At 42.0% G+C, this 19871-nt stretch overlaps 4 protein-coding genes across 4 annotated transcripts; 1 reads left to right on the top strand and 3 right to left on the bottom strand.

Moving 5' to 3' along the window:
• Window positions 1–354: 354 nt before the first annotated feature.
• On the bottom strand, window positions 355–5205 carry zmynd10 (zinc finger, MYND-type containing 10). Its single transcript, XM_070959478.1, has 12 exons — window positions 4981–5205; window positions 4021–4129; window positions 3796–3912; window positions 3662–3715; window positions 3335–3487; window positions 3131–3219; window positions 2632–2726; window positions 2017–2189; window positions 1506–1631; window positions 1302–1423; window positions 1069–1194; window positions 355–758 (listed from the first exon to the last, which is right to left on the bottom strand). The coding sequence occupies exons 1-12, from the start codon at window positions 5067–5069 to the stop codon at window positions 659–661; spliced, it is 1353 nt and encodes a 450-aa protein (XP_070815579.1). The 5' UTR covers window positions 5070–5205; the 3' UTR covers window positions 355–658.
• Window positions 5206–6268: 1063 nt separating this feature from the next.
• nprl2 (NPR2 like, GATOR1 complex subunit) lies at window positions 6269–10747 on the bottom strand. Its single transcript, XM_070958945.1, has 11 exons — window positions 9934–10747; window positions 9353–9444; window positions 9035–9203; window positions 8803–8911; window positions 8154–8290; window positions 7738–7835; window positions 7453–7489; window positions 7121–7214; window positions 6917–7034; window positions 6664–6806; window positions 6269–6582 (listed from the first exon to the last, which is right to left on the bottom strand). Exons 1-11 carry the CDS (start codon window positions 10009–10011, stop codon window positions 6515–6517), a joined length of 1143 nt encoding a protein of 380 aa, XP_070815046.1. The 5' UTR covers window positions 10012–10747; the 3' UTR covers window positions 6269–6514.
• Window positions 10748–10749: 2 nt separating this feature from the next.
• On the top strand, window positions 10750–17037 carry hemk1 (HemK methyltransferase family member 1). The gene is made up of 11 exons (XM_070958943.1): window positions 10750–11063; window positions 12350–12523; window positions 12615–12706; window positions 12794–12887; window positions 12988–13125; window positions 14182–14246; window positions 14416–14465; window positions 14553–14658; window positions 15525–15620; window positions 15904–16014; window positions 16242–17037. Exons 1-11 carry the CDS (start codon window positions 11016–11018, stop codon window positions 16303–16305), a joined length of 1038 nt encoding a protein of 345 aa, XP_070815044.1. The 5' UTR covers window positions 10750–11015; the 3' UTR covers window positions 16306–17037.
• On the bottom strand, window positions 16950–19482 carry cisha (cytokine inducible SH2-containing protein a). Its single transcript, XM_070958944.1, has 4 exons — window positions 19225–19482; window positions 18869–18930; window positions 18128–18291; window positions 16950–17899 (listed from the first exon to the last, which is right to left on the bottom strand). The coding sequence occupies exons 2-4, from the start codon at window positions 18886–18888 to the stop codon at window positions 17403–17405; spliced, it is 681 nt and encodes a 226-aa protein (XP_070815045.1). The 5' UTR covers window positions 18889–18930; window positions 19225–19482; the 3' UTR covers window positions 16950–17402.
• Window positions 19483–19871: the final 389 nt, after the last annotated feature.

Here is a 19871-nt window from a genome sequence, read left to right as displayed (position 1 = left end):
CCAAAGCAGCAACACTCAAACACACATAAATAAACTACATTTCTTCAAAGTGGTGATGAATGCTCAGTCCCACAGACCATCCTATTATGTATTTACTGAGGGATCAGATCCTCTGCAGAAAGTTAGTTAAAGTTAGTCAACAATGCAACGTTCAGGGAGGGTAAAGTCTGAACACAAGTAGCAGGAATATTAACCAAGAAGAGGGACAAACCAAGATACTTTGACCGGATGGGTATAAATAACTGGCTACATTTAAATGCAGAGAGTTTGGGCGTCTCATTTTTGTGGTCATTTGGAAATACCAACGTGCGTGTGTTCTTTATAGTACTGGGCAAGAAGACAAGACAGAGGGTTAGAGGAGTTAAAATATTTTAATTTGCTGCTGGAACGTACCTCTGCAGTGTTGAATACCAAAATCAAAAGAGTATAAAATTAAAGCAGAAAAGCTTTCATTACAGAAGAAAGAGGAGCAAACGCTGTAGTATTTAAAACAAAAATATGCAACAAAATCCTGCAGCAGTGCATAATCTTTCTTAGTATTAAAACAAAGAAGACTCTCCATATCAAATGTTTAGGAATCCATTTGTATTTGCATTCACAAGTCCGTTTCTTGTCCCATCTTGTGACTCCAGAGTCTCATCTTCCAGTCCAGTCTCTCTTAACTGTGGATGTGCAGGTCCCTCTGGACCTTCTCTGTGGCCTCAGCCATAAGCTGGCAGGCTTTCTTGTGTTTAGGCCAGTGCTTCACCTGACATTCTCTGTAAAAAAACAAAAACAAAAGCAAAAAAATCAGATTTTTATGGCACAGATTTATATCCTTCATTCACACATTTCTGCCATGTCAGCAGGTTAAGCAAGGTAGCCCAGAGGCTCTTCTAACCACACTGTACATGAGGTGTTTCAAGCCATCTGGGATGATTGATTTCAACGTCTTACATTCAGACATTACAAAAGCTTGTAAAGTGCATTGACCATTAAATCGCCCTCAGGCTCAGCTCCCTCTTCAGCACGACAGTCCAGAGCAGCATCTGCATTACTGCTGGACTTACATCTCTGTATATGTCTTACCTGTGACAGTACCATTCTCCCTGACACCGAGAGCATCTCTTTGCAGCCTCTTTCCCACAGGATCCACACTTTGGCTTCTCGGGGAGTAAACTCTCCATCACATCCAGGTTGTACGTCTGGGCCAAACTGGTAAAACAAAACAAAACTTATCTTGAAAATAAACTGAGTTGATTTGTTTGCCCCTTCAGTACTCAGATTTGTGTAATACTGAGAAGTAGAAGGAGAAGTTTTACCTCTGTGCCTGCAGCCTCAGGTCACTTTCAGATGGGTTCAAAGTTTCTTTGACCTGATACTTGGCTATTGCCTTCCACTTCCCAGAATTCTCCCTCACGATGTGGTTCCATATTTCTGGGATCTTTACATAAAGCAAAGCTAAGGGTAAGTGCACAGAGACATGCATTTTAAGATACTGTGTGTGTGCTTGTGTGAGTGTGTACCTGTTCTAAAACGAGCTCTTTTCTAGGAGGGGCAGGGTCTGTAACTGCAAGATGAGCTAGGTACCGCTGCAGTTCCAGCAGGTTTGGCAGCTGATCAATCAATACCTCTGTCAAGAAAGACCGGAGCTGCAACAATAAGAGATCATCAGACTTTTCTACAATGAGTTACGCAGAGTGCATGCAGAAAAAAAGTGTGATTACAGGAGGATGCACAAGGCTCTCTGCTTATACAATTAATGCAACAGGAAGAGGATGAGAAAGCGCATAATAGGCGGAAACATCTTAGTCAAAACAACCTTGGAAACTACTCTGTTTTAACAAGCTGGAGCACAATGATCAGACTCTCACACACTTCTTAAGCTTCAGTTTACATATAATATACAGGAGCGGAGGTAGTAGGTGGAGGAGCAAAAATCAGGTTCATGAGCTAAAATAACACACAGCACAACAGTATGAATGTAAAGGAATGGTGACAAGCGCTGACAGATGCAAAGAGCCATTCACTGTATACCTTCAGAAGCTGGTTCTTGTTGAAATTGTTGAAGTCATATTTCCGTTGGCAGTCTTCCTTCAGCAGCAGATTGTGAAGGGAAATCCAGACCTGACCATCTACTTTTGTCATCTTTAGATGGTCCTCAGCAGGAATCTTCTGCCATCTGCCATTAATGTGCTTTTCTACCTTCCCTTCAGTGGGAGCCAGAGAGGAGACAAATTGAATAAAGGCTTACTCATCAGGCAGCAGGTAGTACGCATGGCTCACAGCGGGGCCTTTCTGTGTGAAGTTTACATGTTCTTCCTGTGCATGCGTGGGTTCTCTCCGGGCACACTGGCTTCCTCCCACAGACCAAAAACATGCTCATTTAGGTTAATTGGTGACTCTAAATTGTCCTTAGGTATGAGTGTCAGCGTGAATGGTTGTTTGTCTGTATATGTTGCCCTGCGATTGAGTGGCGACCAATTCAGGGTGTACCCTGTCTCTCGCCCGTTGACAGCTGGGATAGGCTCCAGCCCCCCCGCAACCCCGAAAAGGGATAGTCAGGTATAGACAATGGATGGATGGATGGTTACTCATCAGTCAAAAGTAAATATTTAAGGACACATTTGATATGCAAAAGGTGTAAAATACCTTCTGTACAGCGACTCCAAGGGCAGCAGTCAATCAGCTGAACCAGTACACATGGCATGTTATGGGTGCACAGCATGCGATTGATAACACTGATACTGTAAAGAAAAAAAAAGCATTCTCCTTCTGTTAGCTGTGAAACAACTGGGGAATTAATAAATGTCAATTAACAAAAAAACAATCTGCTTATCTTATTTGATAATTGATGAATAGTTAATCTTTGAGCAAAGATGGCAAACATTACCTGATTCCAACTCGTCAAATGTGAGAATTTTGCTTTTTATCTTATATTATTACAGGTCTAATATCTGTGGACTGTTGGTTGGACAAATCAAGCGAAACGATTGATTTACAATAAAAAAAATAATTCATAGATAAATCAACCATGTCAGTGTCAGAATTAGTCAGCTGCATGTAATGGTTAAGCTTGAAGTGTAAACGTATAAAAATGGTTTCCGCCTCAAACCCCTAAACCTAATCAGTCATCCAGACGCTGCAATACCTCTCAGTGTGATCCGTGATGTAGCGCAGCACAGAGACAGCCTTCAGGGAGATTTCAAACTCCAGTGCAGCACTCTGCATCTGCAACTCCTTCACCAAGTGAAAAGAATGATGTGACTGATCAATTTAAGTGAAAGAAAGGTTCCTCTGCAGTAGTCTGAACAACGAAACCAACAAAAGCTGCACAAGTCTCGGATTTTCCTACCTCTATGGAGGAAACTGCTGCTTTGCCTGTCAGGTTGTGTTGGTCACGGGTCATGGTGCTCTCCTTGGTTGCTTTGCTGGCCAGCAGGGTGAGTTTGCGGTGGCAGTAATCCACCAAGTCAAGAACAGAGTCATCAGCTGCCTCACATGAATCCTACACAACACACAAAACTCTTTCAGCACATCACATAAAGCTTAATTTACAGCTATCTTCATGAACAGAAAGAGCCAAGAGTCTAAACGTTGGACCATGTGATCCCATCCATGCTTTAAAACACCATGCTGCGGATTAATATAAGTATGAGTATGTATTTATGTGCACACTGACCTTATGAAACAGTATGGTTTCAAGCAGGTTTATGATTGTGGCTTCGTGGTGGATCTAAGGAGACATTTAAGAGTAACAGAAATCAGTGATGAGCTGCAGGCCGATTATCATTTTACATTTCGATTTACACTCACCACCATGTAAAGATGAAATGTGTTCTTGGGGTTAAAGTCCTGCAGCTGACATAAAATGGGAAACACTTTTTGCTTCCACACTTCAACGAGAATCATTTCATGGACCAGAACAGGTATCTAGAGAGGGGGAAGACAAGAAAGAAGTTACTGTAGATTAGATTTTAGCAGGGCTTGTGTAAATGCCACTGACATTTGTAACATCATATGTAGAGAGGTAGCAGTCACCTTTCCGTATGATATCAGGAGCTCTTTGACGAACTCATCATGCATAGCAGAAGCATTCAGTATCGCCTGCATGTTCAGTTTCTCGATGTACTCGTGCTGTCTGAACCACCTGTCAACACACAAAGAGAAGAATAATGAAACAGCTTAATGGACTGCTACTTCATGAACTGTCCACAGATGTCAGGGTTGTTTACTGTCCATGGAGTCAAAGCCAACATGGAGAAGTATCATTCAGTATCTATGCACCATATATCTGAAATAAACTCCCCCCCAAACCTTGAGGTCTGCTCTGACTCAGTTCTTTTAAATAAAGGCTCAGAGCTTTTCTGCCTTTAAAGTAAAAGCAGTGGAAAAATGTAAAATCATTTCCCCTCTGCACAACACTACAGGTTTGTTTTTTAACAGCACTTATGCTGTAATATATTCTCCTCAAATGTAGACTTTTTAATGACTTTTTACCAACACTGTCAGCAATGAAACTTGCTAAGTTTCAGTGTATTTGCTAAAAAGACAGTTTGCACAACAAAATGCAGACAGCGAGACCTTCCTGTCTGCTCTTGATCCAGCTTGACACAGTGTTAAGGTGTTCACCCAACTTTTGGATCTTTTAACCCAACTTTTGTGTTAATAGTGAGTATTTTTGCATTGTGGTAGTGTAGTTTTATCCAATTAAGTACTTCTTTCACCACTGTAATAAAGTAATTTCCCATTAGAGTACTGCTAAGTTAAATGAAGAAACGTTATGTTAGAGGATTTGAGTACTTTCTGTGCTTGTTCTTTGATGTCCCAAGACCTGAAATGCTGTTTCCTCACCTCATTTGGGTTTTTATCTTTTATCACACGTCTTGTCATGTCAACACCCGCTGCACAGGACACTCTAGGGAGTTTATGAGATACAACTCAACTAAAATAAGTCCTGCTAACGTTAGCCGTAGCTAATTAGCCCTTAGCTCTTCTTACCTTACAGAGCCCACTTCCTTGACAGAGAAAGGCTCCAGACTTTGAACAAACCCCTCCGCCTCGACAGGCAAAACAACCGACGTGTCCATTTTGTTACAGCAAACTACTCCGCAAGCTATCAAGTAACAGTTAAAAAAAAAAAAAACTTCACTTCGTTCAAGTTGTCTCTGAAGTTATCTAGTGTTAGCGATACCTTTCGGCTCCAGTGGTTGTCATGGTTACTGTAAACGAGCGCACACTGAACGCAGTACCTCCCTGCGGCCAGAGAGGGGCGGTGCATCTTCAGGCAAATGTGAATATCAAACGGTCTACAAATAAAAAAGCTAGGGAGGAAGTATCCAGAGGAGCTGTACTACACGGTAAAAATACTCCTTTACAGTAAGTATAACTACCAAAATGTAACATATTTACTTATGTATTACCACCCAAGTAACACTTAACTGTTAGTGTACTGCTTGGTAGCTTAATCTATAACAATGCTCATAATCTTGATTTTAAAGGCAACTATAGCTCTCAAATAAATATACTGGTGTAAAAAGTACATTTCCCACTGAAATTAGGACATAACGTACACAATTACAAGTAACTTAAATATGTACAGTGCTGTACTAGTGCTGTACTGGGCACCTAACACCCCACACTCAGGCTGGAGGGGCCGGTGGTGGAACAGGTCAAGATCTTTAAATACCTGGACACTGAAATCGACCACAACTACAAAAGGGCCCAACAGCGCGTGTTTCTTCTGAGGAGGTGTAAAGGTTTTAACGTCAGACGGGACATTATAACAGCAGTATAATACCGATAGAATCAGTCCTCATATTCAACATTGCATCCTTCTACAATTTCCTCACAAAGAAAACCAAGAACAAGAATCATCAAGCATGCAGCCAAAAGCACCAGCACCACTCAAACCCAGCTCTCAGACCTTTACAGTGACGCAGTAACAACAAAGGCAGACTCGATCACTGAGGACTCTTCACACCCGCTTCACTGCTCCTCTCACCTTCCATCAAATATCCATTTTAAACAGGGACAATAGACAGCTTTGCACACTTGCTTGTAGTTATTGAAGCAATTGTGTTTTAATGCAATTTTCTGTCTTTCATGGGTGTTTTTATCTTGAGAGGCCCTAACTTCAGATAATTTTCTAGCATTATGTGATAGACAATGACTTAAATGACTTTACTTTTTTTTTTTCCACTGCCTCATGGCGACATCTTATGTATCCGCTTGTTCCACTGCTTCAGTCTCATCATTTTTTTACACCGTGATTTAAGACAGACTATCACACTTTGATATAATCTCTTTTATTAATCACAGGTTTTCTTTTGTACAATATTAATAAATATCACCCTCCTCACTTGACTGATTCTTGACAAAGAAGATATTAGTTTAAAAAACACTAGTCGAACATAAAAATTACAAAATACTACTTCACTTTCCACTGTTAATCCTGTCACTGAAGGCATCTTTGGCTGAGGCGTCTCTGTATCTTTCAGTCTGATGGCTGTCGCTCTTTTCAGTTCACGTCCCGTCACTTCCAGCACACCACGATGTTGGGATCATTCTCCAAGCGTTCGTCCAGCTCCTGGTAACTGATTCCTGTCAAAGGACGACATTATAAGGAGGCTTGTTTTCTACCATTAGTTATTCCATACAAACAGAGAGAGCTTTAAAACCTGCCTGTTTTGCAGCAGATCTCATCATAACTATGACAGCCGGTGTAGAGTCGAGGCGGCCTGCTCTTCTCATCGCGGCTCACCTTCACCGGATATTTCTGCAGCCGTCGAATGAGAGACTTCATCAGTCCAAACTGGATCAGCCTCCTGAAAGGCAACATGTGACATGACACGCAGGCAAATAAATGTCAGTCTGACATAATTCTGTAATAGTCAACAACTCTTTTCAGGAACTGATAAAAGCGATTGATGCTGACCTCTCATCAACCCTTTGAAGCTGCTGCGAGTAACGAGAACAAAGGTCTCGGACGGTGGTTCCTGGACTCAGACCACAGTACAGCTGGAACACGTCCCTCAGACTGGGACGCTTCTGACCTGGCAGACAAATCAACAACGCAATCACAAAATAAAATAAATAAAAATAAAAACATCTGTGTTCAACAATCCTGACTCTTATTTACCCTGCTTAGTGACGTAGTTGAGGCACTCCTCCTGAATGGACTTGTCATCTATGAGGCTTTGAACTTTCGGGGTGGTGCAATACACATTAGAGTACTGGAGGGGGTAAAACAGCACGAGACAATCAGCAAACTAAACAACATTTTTTAGCATGAAATTACATTTTTATTACTAAACATTATTAAATAAATACTTCTATATTTTTTTCCATAATAGTTTGACTTTTACACAGTGCCTCTAATCTTCCTTTACAAAAAGCACCACCACACTACAGATGCACAAATGTAGTGGAAATAAGTCCAGTGTTTTCTGTTGTGTGAGTTTAGTTACATACCTGAAATATGGACACCAAGGTCACAACACCATAATACCTGCAAAGAAAAATGCACTTTTCAGTATCTCTCCGGTTTCTTTTGGAAATAAAAGTCTTACAACACTGAAGTTCAACACACTGGACGAGTCTCAAACATCTCAGAATTTGAAAATGTGATGAAATCGCCGCTTTCCTGCAGGGCTCGTGTTAACCTGACGTACTGGGTCAGCCTACAATGATGTGTCGTAAAACCATCTTAAGACGCTGCTGTTGTGTGTTGCCCTTTATACACTGAAATGTACTCACAGGAGATTCTGCACAGCAATGCGAACAAGATTCAGCTCTACATCCGCTTCGGCAGAGATTTTTTGGATGTGTCTAAATCCATCAATATAGGGCAGGATCTGCAGTAAACAATATATAACAGAACATCACTGGCCCATTCCAAGCTCTGTGACCTGATAAAATACAGTATATACACACTACTATGAAGTCTTTGCATTATTACAGCATAAAAACATGATTGTACTAATAAATGGCAGCTTCTCTCACACTAACACTTCTTTTCCATCCATACAGTAGTGGATGTAACACCAGTGTTAATATAACATGCATTACATGCACAGCTGATAACAGGCCTTTAATAACAAATCTTTGTCCCAGTGCCTCTTAAACTGGCACGTCTTATCGCAATATCCCATGATACCAGCCACGAGGCCTACCTGCTGAGTGGTGAGATCCCACTGAGATTTAATGAAATGGTCTTTGCACTGCGTGAAAACGGGCACGTCATACTCCTGGACGATCGGAGGGTCCTTTCTCAGCTGGATCAGCTTGAGGTGGATGGTGTTGGACTCATCTAAAAGCAGACACAGAACAGAAAATGATTTTTTAAAAAAGGACCTTGATTCCTTCTTATCAGCTTTAGAAAAATGTCCAGTTAGCTTGTTAGACAGCACAGATTTATGCGGCTGTTCAGTCATTACATAGAGCAGATTACAGCATATAATATGTTAATTTTTCACAAAAATGAATGTTGCCCTTCAACAGCTGGAAAAATAACAAGCATCATAACCATTAACAATTAAACTGTAACCACACTGGCTGTGTGTTTCATACATCTGCTTGCTCAGTGGTGCTAATCAAACCATAGTATGACTAAATTTGATTTGGATGCCTTTTGGTCAGTGCTGCTGCAAACAAACTAAAGGAGCAGCAGAACAGGATGTTTTTTCAACTCAACACACTTTTGCAGTCACCCACAACATCAGGGCCGTTTCCTGTAGCACACATGATTTGCATTTCCCTGCCGCCTTTGTGATGTGTGTCTCAACTGGAATACACACAGCTAAAAACAAAACGACTGCATACCTATGGGTAAGGTGCAGGCTCCTGTGGCATTAAGTTCTTCCAGCAAGGTTGACATAATGGGCAAAAGTTTTTGCTTGCTCTCCTCATTGGATATGAAGCCACTCTCCAGCTGCAACGCAACAGGACAAAAGATTTAAGATCATATCAATGATTTCCCCATCACTGAAAACGATACACATATCAAAGCAATCGCATGAGACAAGTGCAGATGTGCGAATGCATTATTCACTACCTCCAGAGTAGTGAGGTACCCAGACAGCTTCTTGACAATCGGCTCCAGGGCACACGTGTTGGTCTGGGCATCACACACCAGGCCGAGGTTAAACAGGAGGGCATTGCGGCTGTACTTCTTATGTTCAATGCACACAGGACAGCCGATTAACTTTTTTCCCATGGCAGTGCTAAAAAAAAGATATAATGAGTGCAGAGGATAGTCGGATACTGAAAAAGAGCAACATACCATTGGCTTGTAAACATGCACAGAGGTCTCAAGGTGGAAAAACAAATTCATGATGGCAAAGAGACAGAGGAGGAGTCTTAGAATACATACACTGTTATCAGTTTGTTTTGCAGCTCTGGCTTGGTGATGATATAAACTTGAACTGTGTCAAAGAGCTCCCGTGAGATGTACTCCTCTGGGACCTGTCAGGAGAGGACACAGGGGACATAGTATGAGGACATGCATCCTATAGGACACACTAAGAAGATTATGTGCTTTTCATTTTCAAGGTCACTACCACAACAATATGTTTACCTTTTAATAAGATCAATTATTCTAATTTTATTCCATCATACATGCAGTCAAACACAAGGATGCTGAGATTTCCTCGGGGAAATCTGTGCTGCTGCTTTTGTTTTGAGGTTATGATGCATGTTTTAGACAGCTGTGAAACACATGTGGAGGTAAATTTACACAGTACCTGACAGCATTTCAAATATTACATATGATACAGGCTCATGGCTTTGTGTACAGTAAACTCCAAAAATACACCTCAGTTTGATTGTAAGAAATTAGGACTGGGGATTACTTAATAACATAAATGTGCTCATTTTGCCACAACATTTGTTGTTAAACATGTTGAAGTATGACGCGAAAACCCACAACACACTGTATATTATTTGCACACTTACCTGATATGTAATCTTTGGACCCAGGGTGGGGTGAAATTCACTGAAAAATATACATTCTATTCGATTGGTCATGCCCATCACAGGCTTCTTAGTCAGGGCAACCTTATCCAGACGATCAGCTCAACAAACTTTGAGCAAAGTGTTTCAGTTTTAGATGACTGTCCTGTGTGTGTCTGCCTCAGCTGTTACTTAGCAGCTAAAGCTAGCTGCTAGCTTCCACTTTTAACGCTGAAAGGCAAGTATGCGACTTCCTGTGAGATACGAGCCCAACGTGCGGACAACCAACAAATATGCTCTCACTGTACTTTAAAAAATTTTGTTAAATTAATGTCAAAACATCCAAAGACCCTCCAGTGCTCGAAACATCCATGCATGCCAGAGAGAGGAACAACAATATTGATGCCTTCAGGAGCTCCTCGTAATTTACCCAAACAAATAACCAACGTCGTGAATTCCACACAGACCGTGGAGAATGTGCCCTTTTCAACAAAAAACAAATGACAGTAACATTTTTTTGTTGCACATTTTCCCCACAACTTTGGTACATCTACAGTTGCATTCTTACTCCATGAGAAACGTGTCTTTCGGATAGTTGAGGTTGACGCATTAGCTAACAGTTGATTACATCAATTTTCCCGGCACGATCTACATAATTTTTGCTATCTCAAAGTTTAAAAACAAAAATATTTCATTTTATAGCCCTAAACAACATTTTGCGGTGGGATTCCGGTGCCCCAACTTCAAAATTGACACATAATCGAAAGAGCTTAAAGGCAACACTGTTCACCAGCGTCACTGCTGCGCAGTATGCGCCGCAATGCCGCCAACGTTTTGCGTCAGGTCAATGTTGGAGAGGTTTGCTGCGCCATGTGTAAGAAATATTAACACCAGTGTCAACTAGCGTGCCATCAGACGACACAAACGTTGTTTAATGTTTACATAGGGCGATTCAAGTGACCTGAAGTATACATACAGGACAACAGAATACCGTAAGGGTGTATAGCTGATGGCTAACGTTAAGTTACAATAACTGTATGTGAGGAATAGTGATTCAGAGGAGGGGATGTCTCTGTAGGTCAAACATGTGGAGAAGACCCCTATGTGCAGGCTCCAGATACTCTGAAATAAAGGTAACTAACTTGTCTAATTGGGTTTTTGTCTTCTCGGCACAGTAGATGGGATGCTAACTGCTTTGAGCGCAGTGGAGCAAAGCAGGCTGCTAAAAGTCAAAATTTTAAACAAAACTTTATTGATACGCTAAGTTACAGAGGACGTACAAAAGGAAGAGAATAAAGTTATTGACAAGCTATCATCTCGGTTGACAGGCAATAATGAAGAGAGCTAAAGTCACTAAGTGGTAGTAGATTCGTTGTAGCAGCTGTTGTTAGACAACATTTCCGCACAGTGATCATGCGTCATGTGTTTATTTATTGAACCACTTATTGGTTTGCGTGCATTTACACTTGATTGGATCCAAGGTCTTAATTAGGAGCTTGTCTGACTGAATATGGAGACACACACTGGATCAAACCTGGTCAAAAATCACATACCCCGCAGTAGCCCGAATATTTAATCAACCAGATAGAAATGTGAAGGAGTAATAGAGCTGCAGTCAAGGGAGGAAGTGGGATAGATGTTTATTTTTACACAATGCAGTGAGCTAATGTTAAAATGAAACCTGATTTGAACACTGAAGTGGCCACCATGGCTTGCCAGGTTGGTAAACTGTTGAAATTCAGAGTACTTTCAGACAACTGAAGGATGTGTTTGACACAAATATTGTCATCATTTTGATATTGAAGGGGGCCCTGTGTATCCAATAATACACCTGCAGAGCTGCAACATTGATTCATCAGGAGACAATCAATCATATTTTATGAACTGATCACTTATTAGATATTAGTATGTTTAAAATGACAAATGTTCATGTCAACATTGAGTAGTTTGACTAAAAGAAGCAGAAAATACTAATATTTTAAAAAGCACTGAGCCGCAACCATTTGGTAGACTGAAAAAAGCGACTTAAAATATTCCAAAAGTTTTCAGTGTTTTCCTGGGACAGAAAAACGTAGTGAGAGATGATTCGAAACACCCCTCAGTGTCATGCAGTCTTGCGCTGCTTTGCACTGCATTGTGAATGAATATCTATTAATGTCTCATAACTCAGTGTACAGATTACTCCTTCCTCCACTGAGCAGAGGAAGTCATGAAGGCTGGTGAATTGGAAGTGAGACGTGTATCTTGAGTGTACGCCAATCAGTGGTTTGATCTGAAATCTGGTTTTTAAATTCGACTCCTCAGGCTCACTCATATTGTGACTGGGCAGTGTCATCTGGGGAAGTCAACAAATGCTTGTTTAAATCATTATTGTGGATTCGTGATTGGTTAGAAACTCTCTTAAATCTAATGCTTTTAGGGGATCTGGGGCTCCCGTGCAGTCCGTAGATGCAGCACTCCAGCCTTACCTGCAGGCAGGATCACGGCACTTCAGGCAGTGGACTTATGGAAGAGACACTTTGTGGAGAGAGGTGTGACGGAGCCTGACCACTCCAGCCACTACATCATGGCTTATCTGCTCGGGGCCAAAACTGTGAGCTGGAATTTGCTCGTTCTTGATGCAGCGTCTGAATTTTAATTCAGTTGCATCCCTTCCTTTTCTCACGTGCCATTTCTTTATCCAGATTGAAAGTCTTGAGCAGGGGAAGTTAACAGAGTTTCTCAGCCGCGAACAAACGGAGCGGATGTGGCAGCTCTGTGCTCGACGCCTGTCCAGGTATAAAGTTTCTGCCACCTACATATAAACATGTACTCAGAAGTTTCTTTCACTGAGAATACTCATCAATGCACGTGTTTTGTGTAGAATGCCTGTGCAGTACGTGATTGAGGAGTGGGACTTCAGAGATCTGACGCTGAAGATGAGACCTCCAGTGTTCATACCGAGACCTGAAACCGAGGCAGGACGGGAGGAAGAACAGGCCACACATACGTACATGTCCGTGTCCAGTGAGCAGTCATCCATGACAAGAGCTGTGTTTTCTCTGTGTGTTGATGCAGGAGTTGGTTGAACTCGTGCTCACTGATCTGGAGATGAAGTCCGGGCCTGGAGGGGGTGGAGACGCTCAGCATACATGCTTAGAAGTGGGATGTGGCTCCGGAGCTGTTTCTCTTAGTCTGCTGAAGAGTCTGCCTCAGGTGAGGTTTGCGTTTATTGAAGGAAATAGATTCTTAACCACTTTCTACCACTTCGATTCAGGCTGAGGTATCTCATTCTATCTGCATTACCTTGAAATTTTGTACATTCATGGTCCCCAGAGGTGGTCCCCCCACGGTTGCTTTAGGGTCATGAGCAAAGTTTTCACTGATTCAGTGAGATATGTCAACATCATAGAGACGCACAGGCACCACATTTTGTACATGACATTCATGTTCCTCAGATGACGTATCCTAATGAGTCAGGTGTTCCTGATCTTTTGTCTGGTGACGCCATTATTTTGACTTTTGTGGTTTGGAGTGAAATAACTCAACAGCTATTGGATGGATTGGCAGGAATTTTGGTGCAGACATTCATGTTCCCCTCAGGATGAATTGAAATAGTTTTGGTGACATTTCATGTGGCACCAAATACTTGCAAAACTAATAACATTCCCATCACCCTCAGCTGTACCTTGTGCTTAGTTACAGTTAGCAAATATTAGCATGCTAACACACAGAGATGTTGGACATAGTAAGTATGACACGTGCTAATCATAAGCATGTTAGTGTTGTCATTGTGAATATTTTGTTGTCTTATTTTTTCAATTCAGTGTTAAAACCTGGTGCCTACATTACCCACAATGCAACATAACTACCAACTAGATAGCTCACTTATTTCTAATTCCATCACCCCAGATTTTTGTCTTTTTTTTAACTTGTTGTTCTCAAACCCAACCAACATCTTGTTTATCAGATTTCACTCTGCTCCCTCTTGAGACACAACAAACTTTATACAAATGTTTAATTAATTCAGGAGGACTTCCCACCTAAGTTGAACACATTTGGTGTTTAGTCTGCTGGTCAGGCTAATTTTCAGGTATCACTGTGAGTATTGGTAGCAGGTGGTGGCCATGTGTCAGTTTTGACATTTTAAAGACTAAATGATTAAACACATAATCACTTCCTCATGTAGACAGACACAGCAATACAGACAGATAGGAATTTCCCTGAGGTCATTGTATCCAAACAGTGAACAGCAGTTTTGTCTGTCACCAGCTGAAAGCCATCGCCGTGGATCAAAGCCAGGAGGCAGTGGATTTAACAAGAGAAAATGCGTTAAGGTAATCGGACCATAGCACATGAAAACAAGTTGTAAATGTCCTTATCGAATTACGTGTGATAATTCGATAAGGACATTGTGGTCAGTGACTTACAATGAACTTCTATCTGTTTTTAACTGGGGGCACAGAGAGTGACGCATTATGTCTGATGAGGGATTTTTCTCTGCAGGTTGGGCCTTCAGGACAGATTACAGGTTTATCATATAGATGTAATGAAAGGTAAGTGAAAACGGTGCATTGCACTTACTGAATAACAAGCCTAAACCCACTGCTGATAAACAAAAAGTGTAATTTGTGTTCTGTCAGACGCAGAAACAGTGCTGAGCCTCTGCAGCCCTGTTTCAGCTTTGGTCAGTAACCCTCCGTACCTGTTCTCAGAGGATATGATGTCATTGGAACCGGAAATTTTCAGGTGACTAAAACACCATCTCTATGAATTTATATATTACGACAGCACGTGTTTTTATTTGCCCGCACATGTACTGCCCCACAGGCTGACCAAGCTTTGTAACAGATGGACAGGACAGATGATGTGTTTTCATTTTACAAAAAAATGAAATAAAATAAAAATCACTGACATCATGAAGTAAAAACATCTCCCTGCATTTGGAGAAACTTAAAGTGATATGAGAGTGCTCACTGTTTTTGTTCTCCAGGAGCAGATTTAGCCATTTATGTTGGGGACAATCTGAATTACCAAAATGGTAACCAATATTAATATACAGTATTTTGATTGCAGCAAACAGCTGCAGGGGGAAGTAAATTGGGCTTTAGCCAAAGCAGTTGTGGCGATCTGACTTAATAGTTTTAGCTTGATTTGGCTCTCTTGCTTTAGCTGTATGTAGTTGACTGAAATTCTGGTTTGAACTAAATTTTGATTAAATACAAAGTGACTGCATTTTGTCTTTTTAGACAATATAGTGGGTTATATTGTACTATAAACTGTTTAATTAACTTTACACAATTTATAAATACTTCTAAACTAAATGTAGTTTATAAATGCTTATAAATATCCATAAACATGGGGTTTAATATTAAAAAAGTGATATTCAGTCATTAAAAGTCATACTTATAATTTTTAAATTCTTTACAAAAAATAAAGTGGATGTACTAAATTTGATGTTTGTTTCAGATTAATGAAATCACATCTTTTAAAATGCATAGAATTTATAAAGTGAAAGTGCATCAGTGCACGATGTGTTCTTAGAAATGTATTTCTTGGAAATCTGTGAGATCAAATGGATGCATTTAAATGATAAATGGGAGCTGTGTGCCCAGGTTTGAAGACCACGCTGCTCTAGATGGAGGTGAAGATGGCCTCACGGTGATCAAACAGATTTTGACTCTGGCTCCACAGATTCTGGCAAATCCTGGGTAAGGAACCCCACTGCTTGATACAAATACACACAACACACACACACACAAACCCACCTGGGTTTAATTCCTAACGGCGTCGTTGGCTTGTCACAGGAACAGCATGTTCTGAAAAACACACGTATCGTGTTGCCTCTTTAATGGCTTAAGCTTTTTAAAAGACTGCCAGTAAATATAGTTCCAGACATGTGTCATTGCTCTCATCTCAAGGTTACTTCTGATAATCCTGTCCTGGCTGATAATTACATTTTAAAGCATTTTGTGTTCTGTTTCTGGTGAGCAGTCGTGTTTACTTGGAGGTGGACCCCAGGCACCCCCCGCTCATTCGGCAGTGGGTGGAGGCGCGTGTTGAGGAGATGCATTATGTGGAGACACGGCACGACATCAGCGGCAGGTCTGTCATGAGAACCTCTCGGCCTTTGTGTCTGTCACCTGGGCATCAGTAAATCATGTTGTCATCATTAACCTGCAGTGACTTCATGCTCACGTTGAGCTCTTCGCCCTATCTGTTTTATTTAAAGTAATAAGGCTCAACTTGCTCAGCATGCTCCTTCATTTGTGGATCTTTCACATTGAATTAAAATTCAGAGCATAATACGCAGATTTGTTTCTGTTTCTCAGGCCGCGATTCTGCATCCTTCAGCGACAGAAGTCAAACAGGGACCACAAACTGGGTCTGGATTGAGAAACTGAGATCCTATTACGCTGGCTTTAGCCCAGGTTGCCACAGCCTCAGCTCCCCTACCCCCACTGAGCCACCAAAGCTCACGCTCCCTCTGATATTATCACTTACAATTTTGCAGAATCTCAGATCGGTGTTATGTCACTGCTGCACTTTTAATCCGGTAGCATTTGTGATCACATCCTGTGCCACAATAAAAAATGTGTGCAAGATGGCACAAAAGCAGGCTCAAAGCTGAAGGTAATTACCGAGGCTTTTCTTAGAACCCTCCCTCTCAGAAGCTCACCCTCCTCCCAGGAAGCATTCAGTAGTTCTCTGAATCCGCTGATGAACAGTCCTCCCCTTCGCTTGTCCACTCGCTGACTCAGATGCAGGCTGCACGCATTGTTGAGCAAAAACACACACAATGTGGCCTTTACTTCCTCACACAATCTGCGTCTCTCACACACTCAAAGCTCAAAGGCCACAAAGTTTTTGTGTTTCAAAGGTGATTGAAGGCGAAAATATTTCGTAACAAGTGTCACAAGAGCAGCCATCATGCGGTGGTTAATAATGAAGATGATGACAGTGTTTCTCTTTACCCTGTGAGTAATTCTGGCATTTCAAGCCAGACGAGACAAAAGGATATAAAGGACAGCTAGTTAGACTCCAGTTGCTCATTTTAATAGAAAAATGTACACATGTAAAAGGTAGAAAAAATGTCTTGCTGAGAAAAATAAAATGGCGTCAAAGATGTCTCAATGGAATCAGTGTACTTCTTAGGAACAGTATGTACATCCAGAACTGATGAGGGTAAAATGGATATGGACAACTTCCACATTCATCATAAAATAAGTGTAGATTACAGTACTGAAGTTTGCTCACGAGTTGTCTTTCTGTGGGGTGCTTCACCACCCTGTCCGTGACAACTTAAGTCTGAAACCAGGCACGTCAGTATTAACTGAATTTGTACATATTTCATCAGCAAAAACATGACCCTGTGTCCAGTTTTTTCGTGACTGGCCTCCAACTGCTCGAGCAGCAACGTCATTGACAGGCACAGAGGACCTGCTTAAAGTCAGCTGACATTCAGCCAGAATAACGGACTTGAGGGGACGCCATCATACCTTGAAGGGATAGTCCTGTATGTAACGCAGCAGAGGCCTCGGGAGTGGTAGCTGGTCGGGGCAGTCAGAGTGTCTGTTAATGACGAGGCGTGTGAGGTGCTGTAAGGAGGGGAGGCCCTGGGGCTTGTAAACGGCCCGCTTCAGTTTTAATACCACAGATGTGTCCTGAATTGTCTGCTGAGAGGGTTTTGAAGGAGCCTCCTCTTCCACCTTCCCCTCCTCTGCTTTCCTCTCTGGTCCCATGTAGTGTTGCACCAGGCTGGGCACGTTGGGGAAGGACGACAGGCTGGGCCGGGCCGGGGAGCTGGAGTCGAGCAAGAACTGGGCGCCGCTGTACTGGATGCGTATACTGGTGGGACCGCGCGCAGTCCTGACCGAGAGGGTCAGCATGTACAGAGGGTGGCTGCTGTCCCGTACCAGAAAAGCTCCTTCAGATGCCTCTTGAAGTGCAGCGTGGGCCTGAGCCGCAGTTACAGCTCCCCAGTACCATCCTACACACACAGATTCCTAAATATTAGTCACTGTGAACAATCAGTGCCGTCCTTTCCGCTCATCTGTATGCTGCTTGATTTTAACTTTCCACAGTTTAGTAATCAACTAAATATCTTACAACAGAAAAGCAAATGTGCCCAACAGAGCCCGGGATCGTTTGTGGCATTTCAAGAATTTTATTTGTTCGGTTCAGTCGCTGTAAATGTGACATTCTTTTCATACTGTACCTGAATTTTCTAGAAAGCAGAAGTTGCTGGCAATTGCCCGCAGATCCTTTGTAGGGTCCCATAGCGGAGGGGTGCTTTGAAGGCAAGGGGTAGGAGGTACAGTCCCTGCCCGCATGCCCCGTGGGGCTTCAGTGGACGGAGCAGCGGGGAGAGGAGCTCTAGGACTGGAAAAAAGATGGAAAATAAGCTTCAAATTGCAAGAAAAAAAACCCATCTTTCAGCTCTTTCATGTTAATACAGGAATCTGAATTATGTCTTTTGCAGTCCAGTGTTTAAATGATAAGGAGAGGATGAACAAGAGGTCAATTCACTGTACAATTTCAACGCCAGAACCACAAAATGTGAATCATCTTATTGATGTTTTAATTATTACGTGATGTATTTCGTATTTTGTGGGTTTCAATGGTTAAGCGTGGAACTCTTGGCCAGAACATTTGTGAAAAGAACATTTTATTTCAGGCTGTCCTGATTGAATAAAAAAGTACTGTATAAGCACTAATATTAGTATTATTAAGTATGATGAATGATGACCATTTTTGTTTTTAGAAATAAAGAGGCCTTTGTTTTTGAAATGGGTGAACTTGAGTTGGAGACCGTTTAGAAAACATGAATACATGCGAGAATTAGCGCTCTTATTTAAAGACTTGAAACACATTAAGACATTTACTTTACAAATAGAAAGGTATGCTCCAAATAAAGACAACTAGAGAGAAAACCCAGAAACAAAGAAAGTCAACTCACCCTGGCACACAGAGAATCATGCTATTTCTTGAGTCCTCTGGGTTAAAATCCGGTCGGTATTTCTTCAGAAAATAAAAAGGAGCTCTGAACAAAGAAGAAACACCTCGACAAGAACACACGCGTTTACCATCGGCTTGATCTGAACCAGCTTACTCTAAACGATATGAAGAGCTCCGAACAGGCTCTGGTCCTGTAGTTTATATAAGAACACAGGACGTAAAATGAAAACAATAAAAAAGCGGAATTAATTTAAAAGGTGAAACATCTCTGTAGCAGCGGGTTGGAGTGTGTTGTCGCCACAATGAGATCCAAATGTGTGAAGGACAGAGTGTAAAGGCTTGGCTTTTAAAATTTACCGTTTCCTAGAAGTCTATTCTGAGAACTCCTCGCAGCACCGGCGGCTCTGACGTCACACCGGCCGCACCAACCGCTGCCGGTTGTTTCGCTTTGTGACAGCGAGCGGCACGAACGTTACAGGCGGTTTGGGGAGGAGAAAACGCTTTGTTTTATCGGATAATTCGCGGGACAACCGTGCCGAGACCCGAGCCTTTTTTCCCCCGGCTTTTTTTCAGAGGCTCATCCCTCTCCTCCGTTTCACCCGGTGGCTCCTGTCTTCGCTGAACCGGCGCTCGCTCCCAGGAATCGCGCGGCAGCTTCTCCCTATCCGCTTTCCAGGAATAATTGCAGGGTTGACTCCGCCCCGCCGGGCGGCCCTGACAGAGCCTTCATTCTGGGAATTCACCGCCTCGACATTAAAGATAATAGGAATGCACACAGGCTGTTTCCAGTAATATAGATTCCCCTCGATCCTGGTGGAAAAACACGGCGAGAGCTTTTCTCGGAGGTTTGTGGGAGTAATTAGCCTGCGCTCGACAAAGCAAGTTGTTTTTGTGACAATAAACTAAGATATCAAAATAGGTAAACTCTACGATTAGGCCAGAGAAAATGTCGTTATGCTCGCGGTTTGTTTATTCTCTGCGTAACGTTGTCTTTTATACTGGAT

This window comes from Chaetodon trifascialis, chromosome 3 (genome assembly GCF_039877785.1).
Source record: "Chaetodon trifascialis isolate fChaTrf1 chromosome 3, fChaTrf1.hap1, whole genome shotgun sequence".
NCBI classification, from domain to species: domain Eukaryota; kingdom Metazoa; phylum Chordata; class Actinopteri; order Chaetodontiformes; family Chaetodontidae; genus Chaetodon; species Chaetodon trifascialis.
This window is presented reverse-complemented; position numbering and strand designations above follow the sequence as displayed.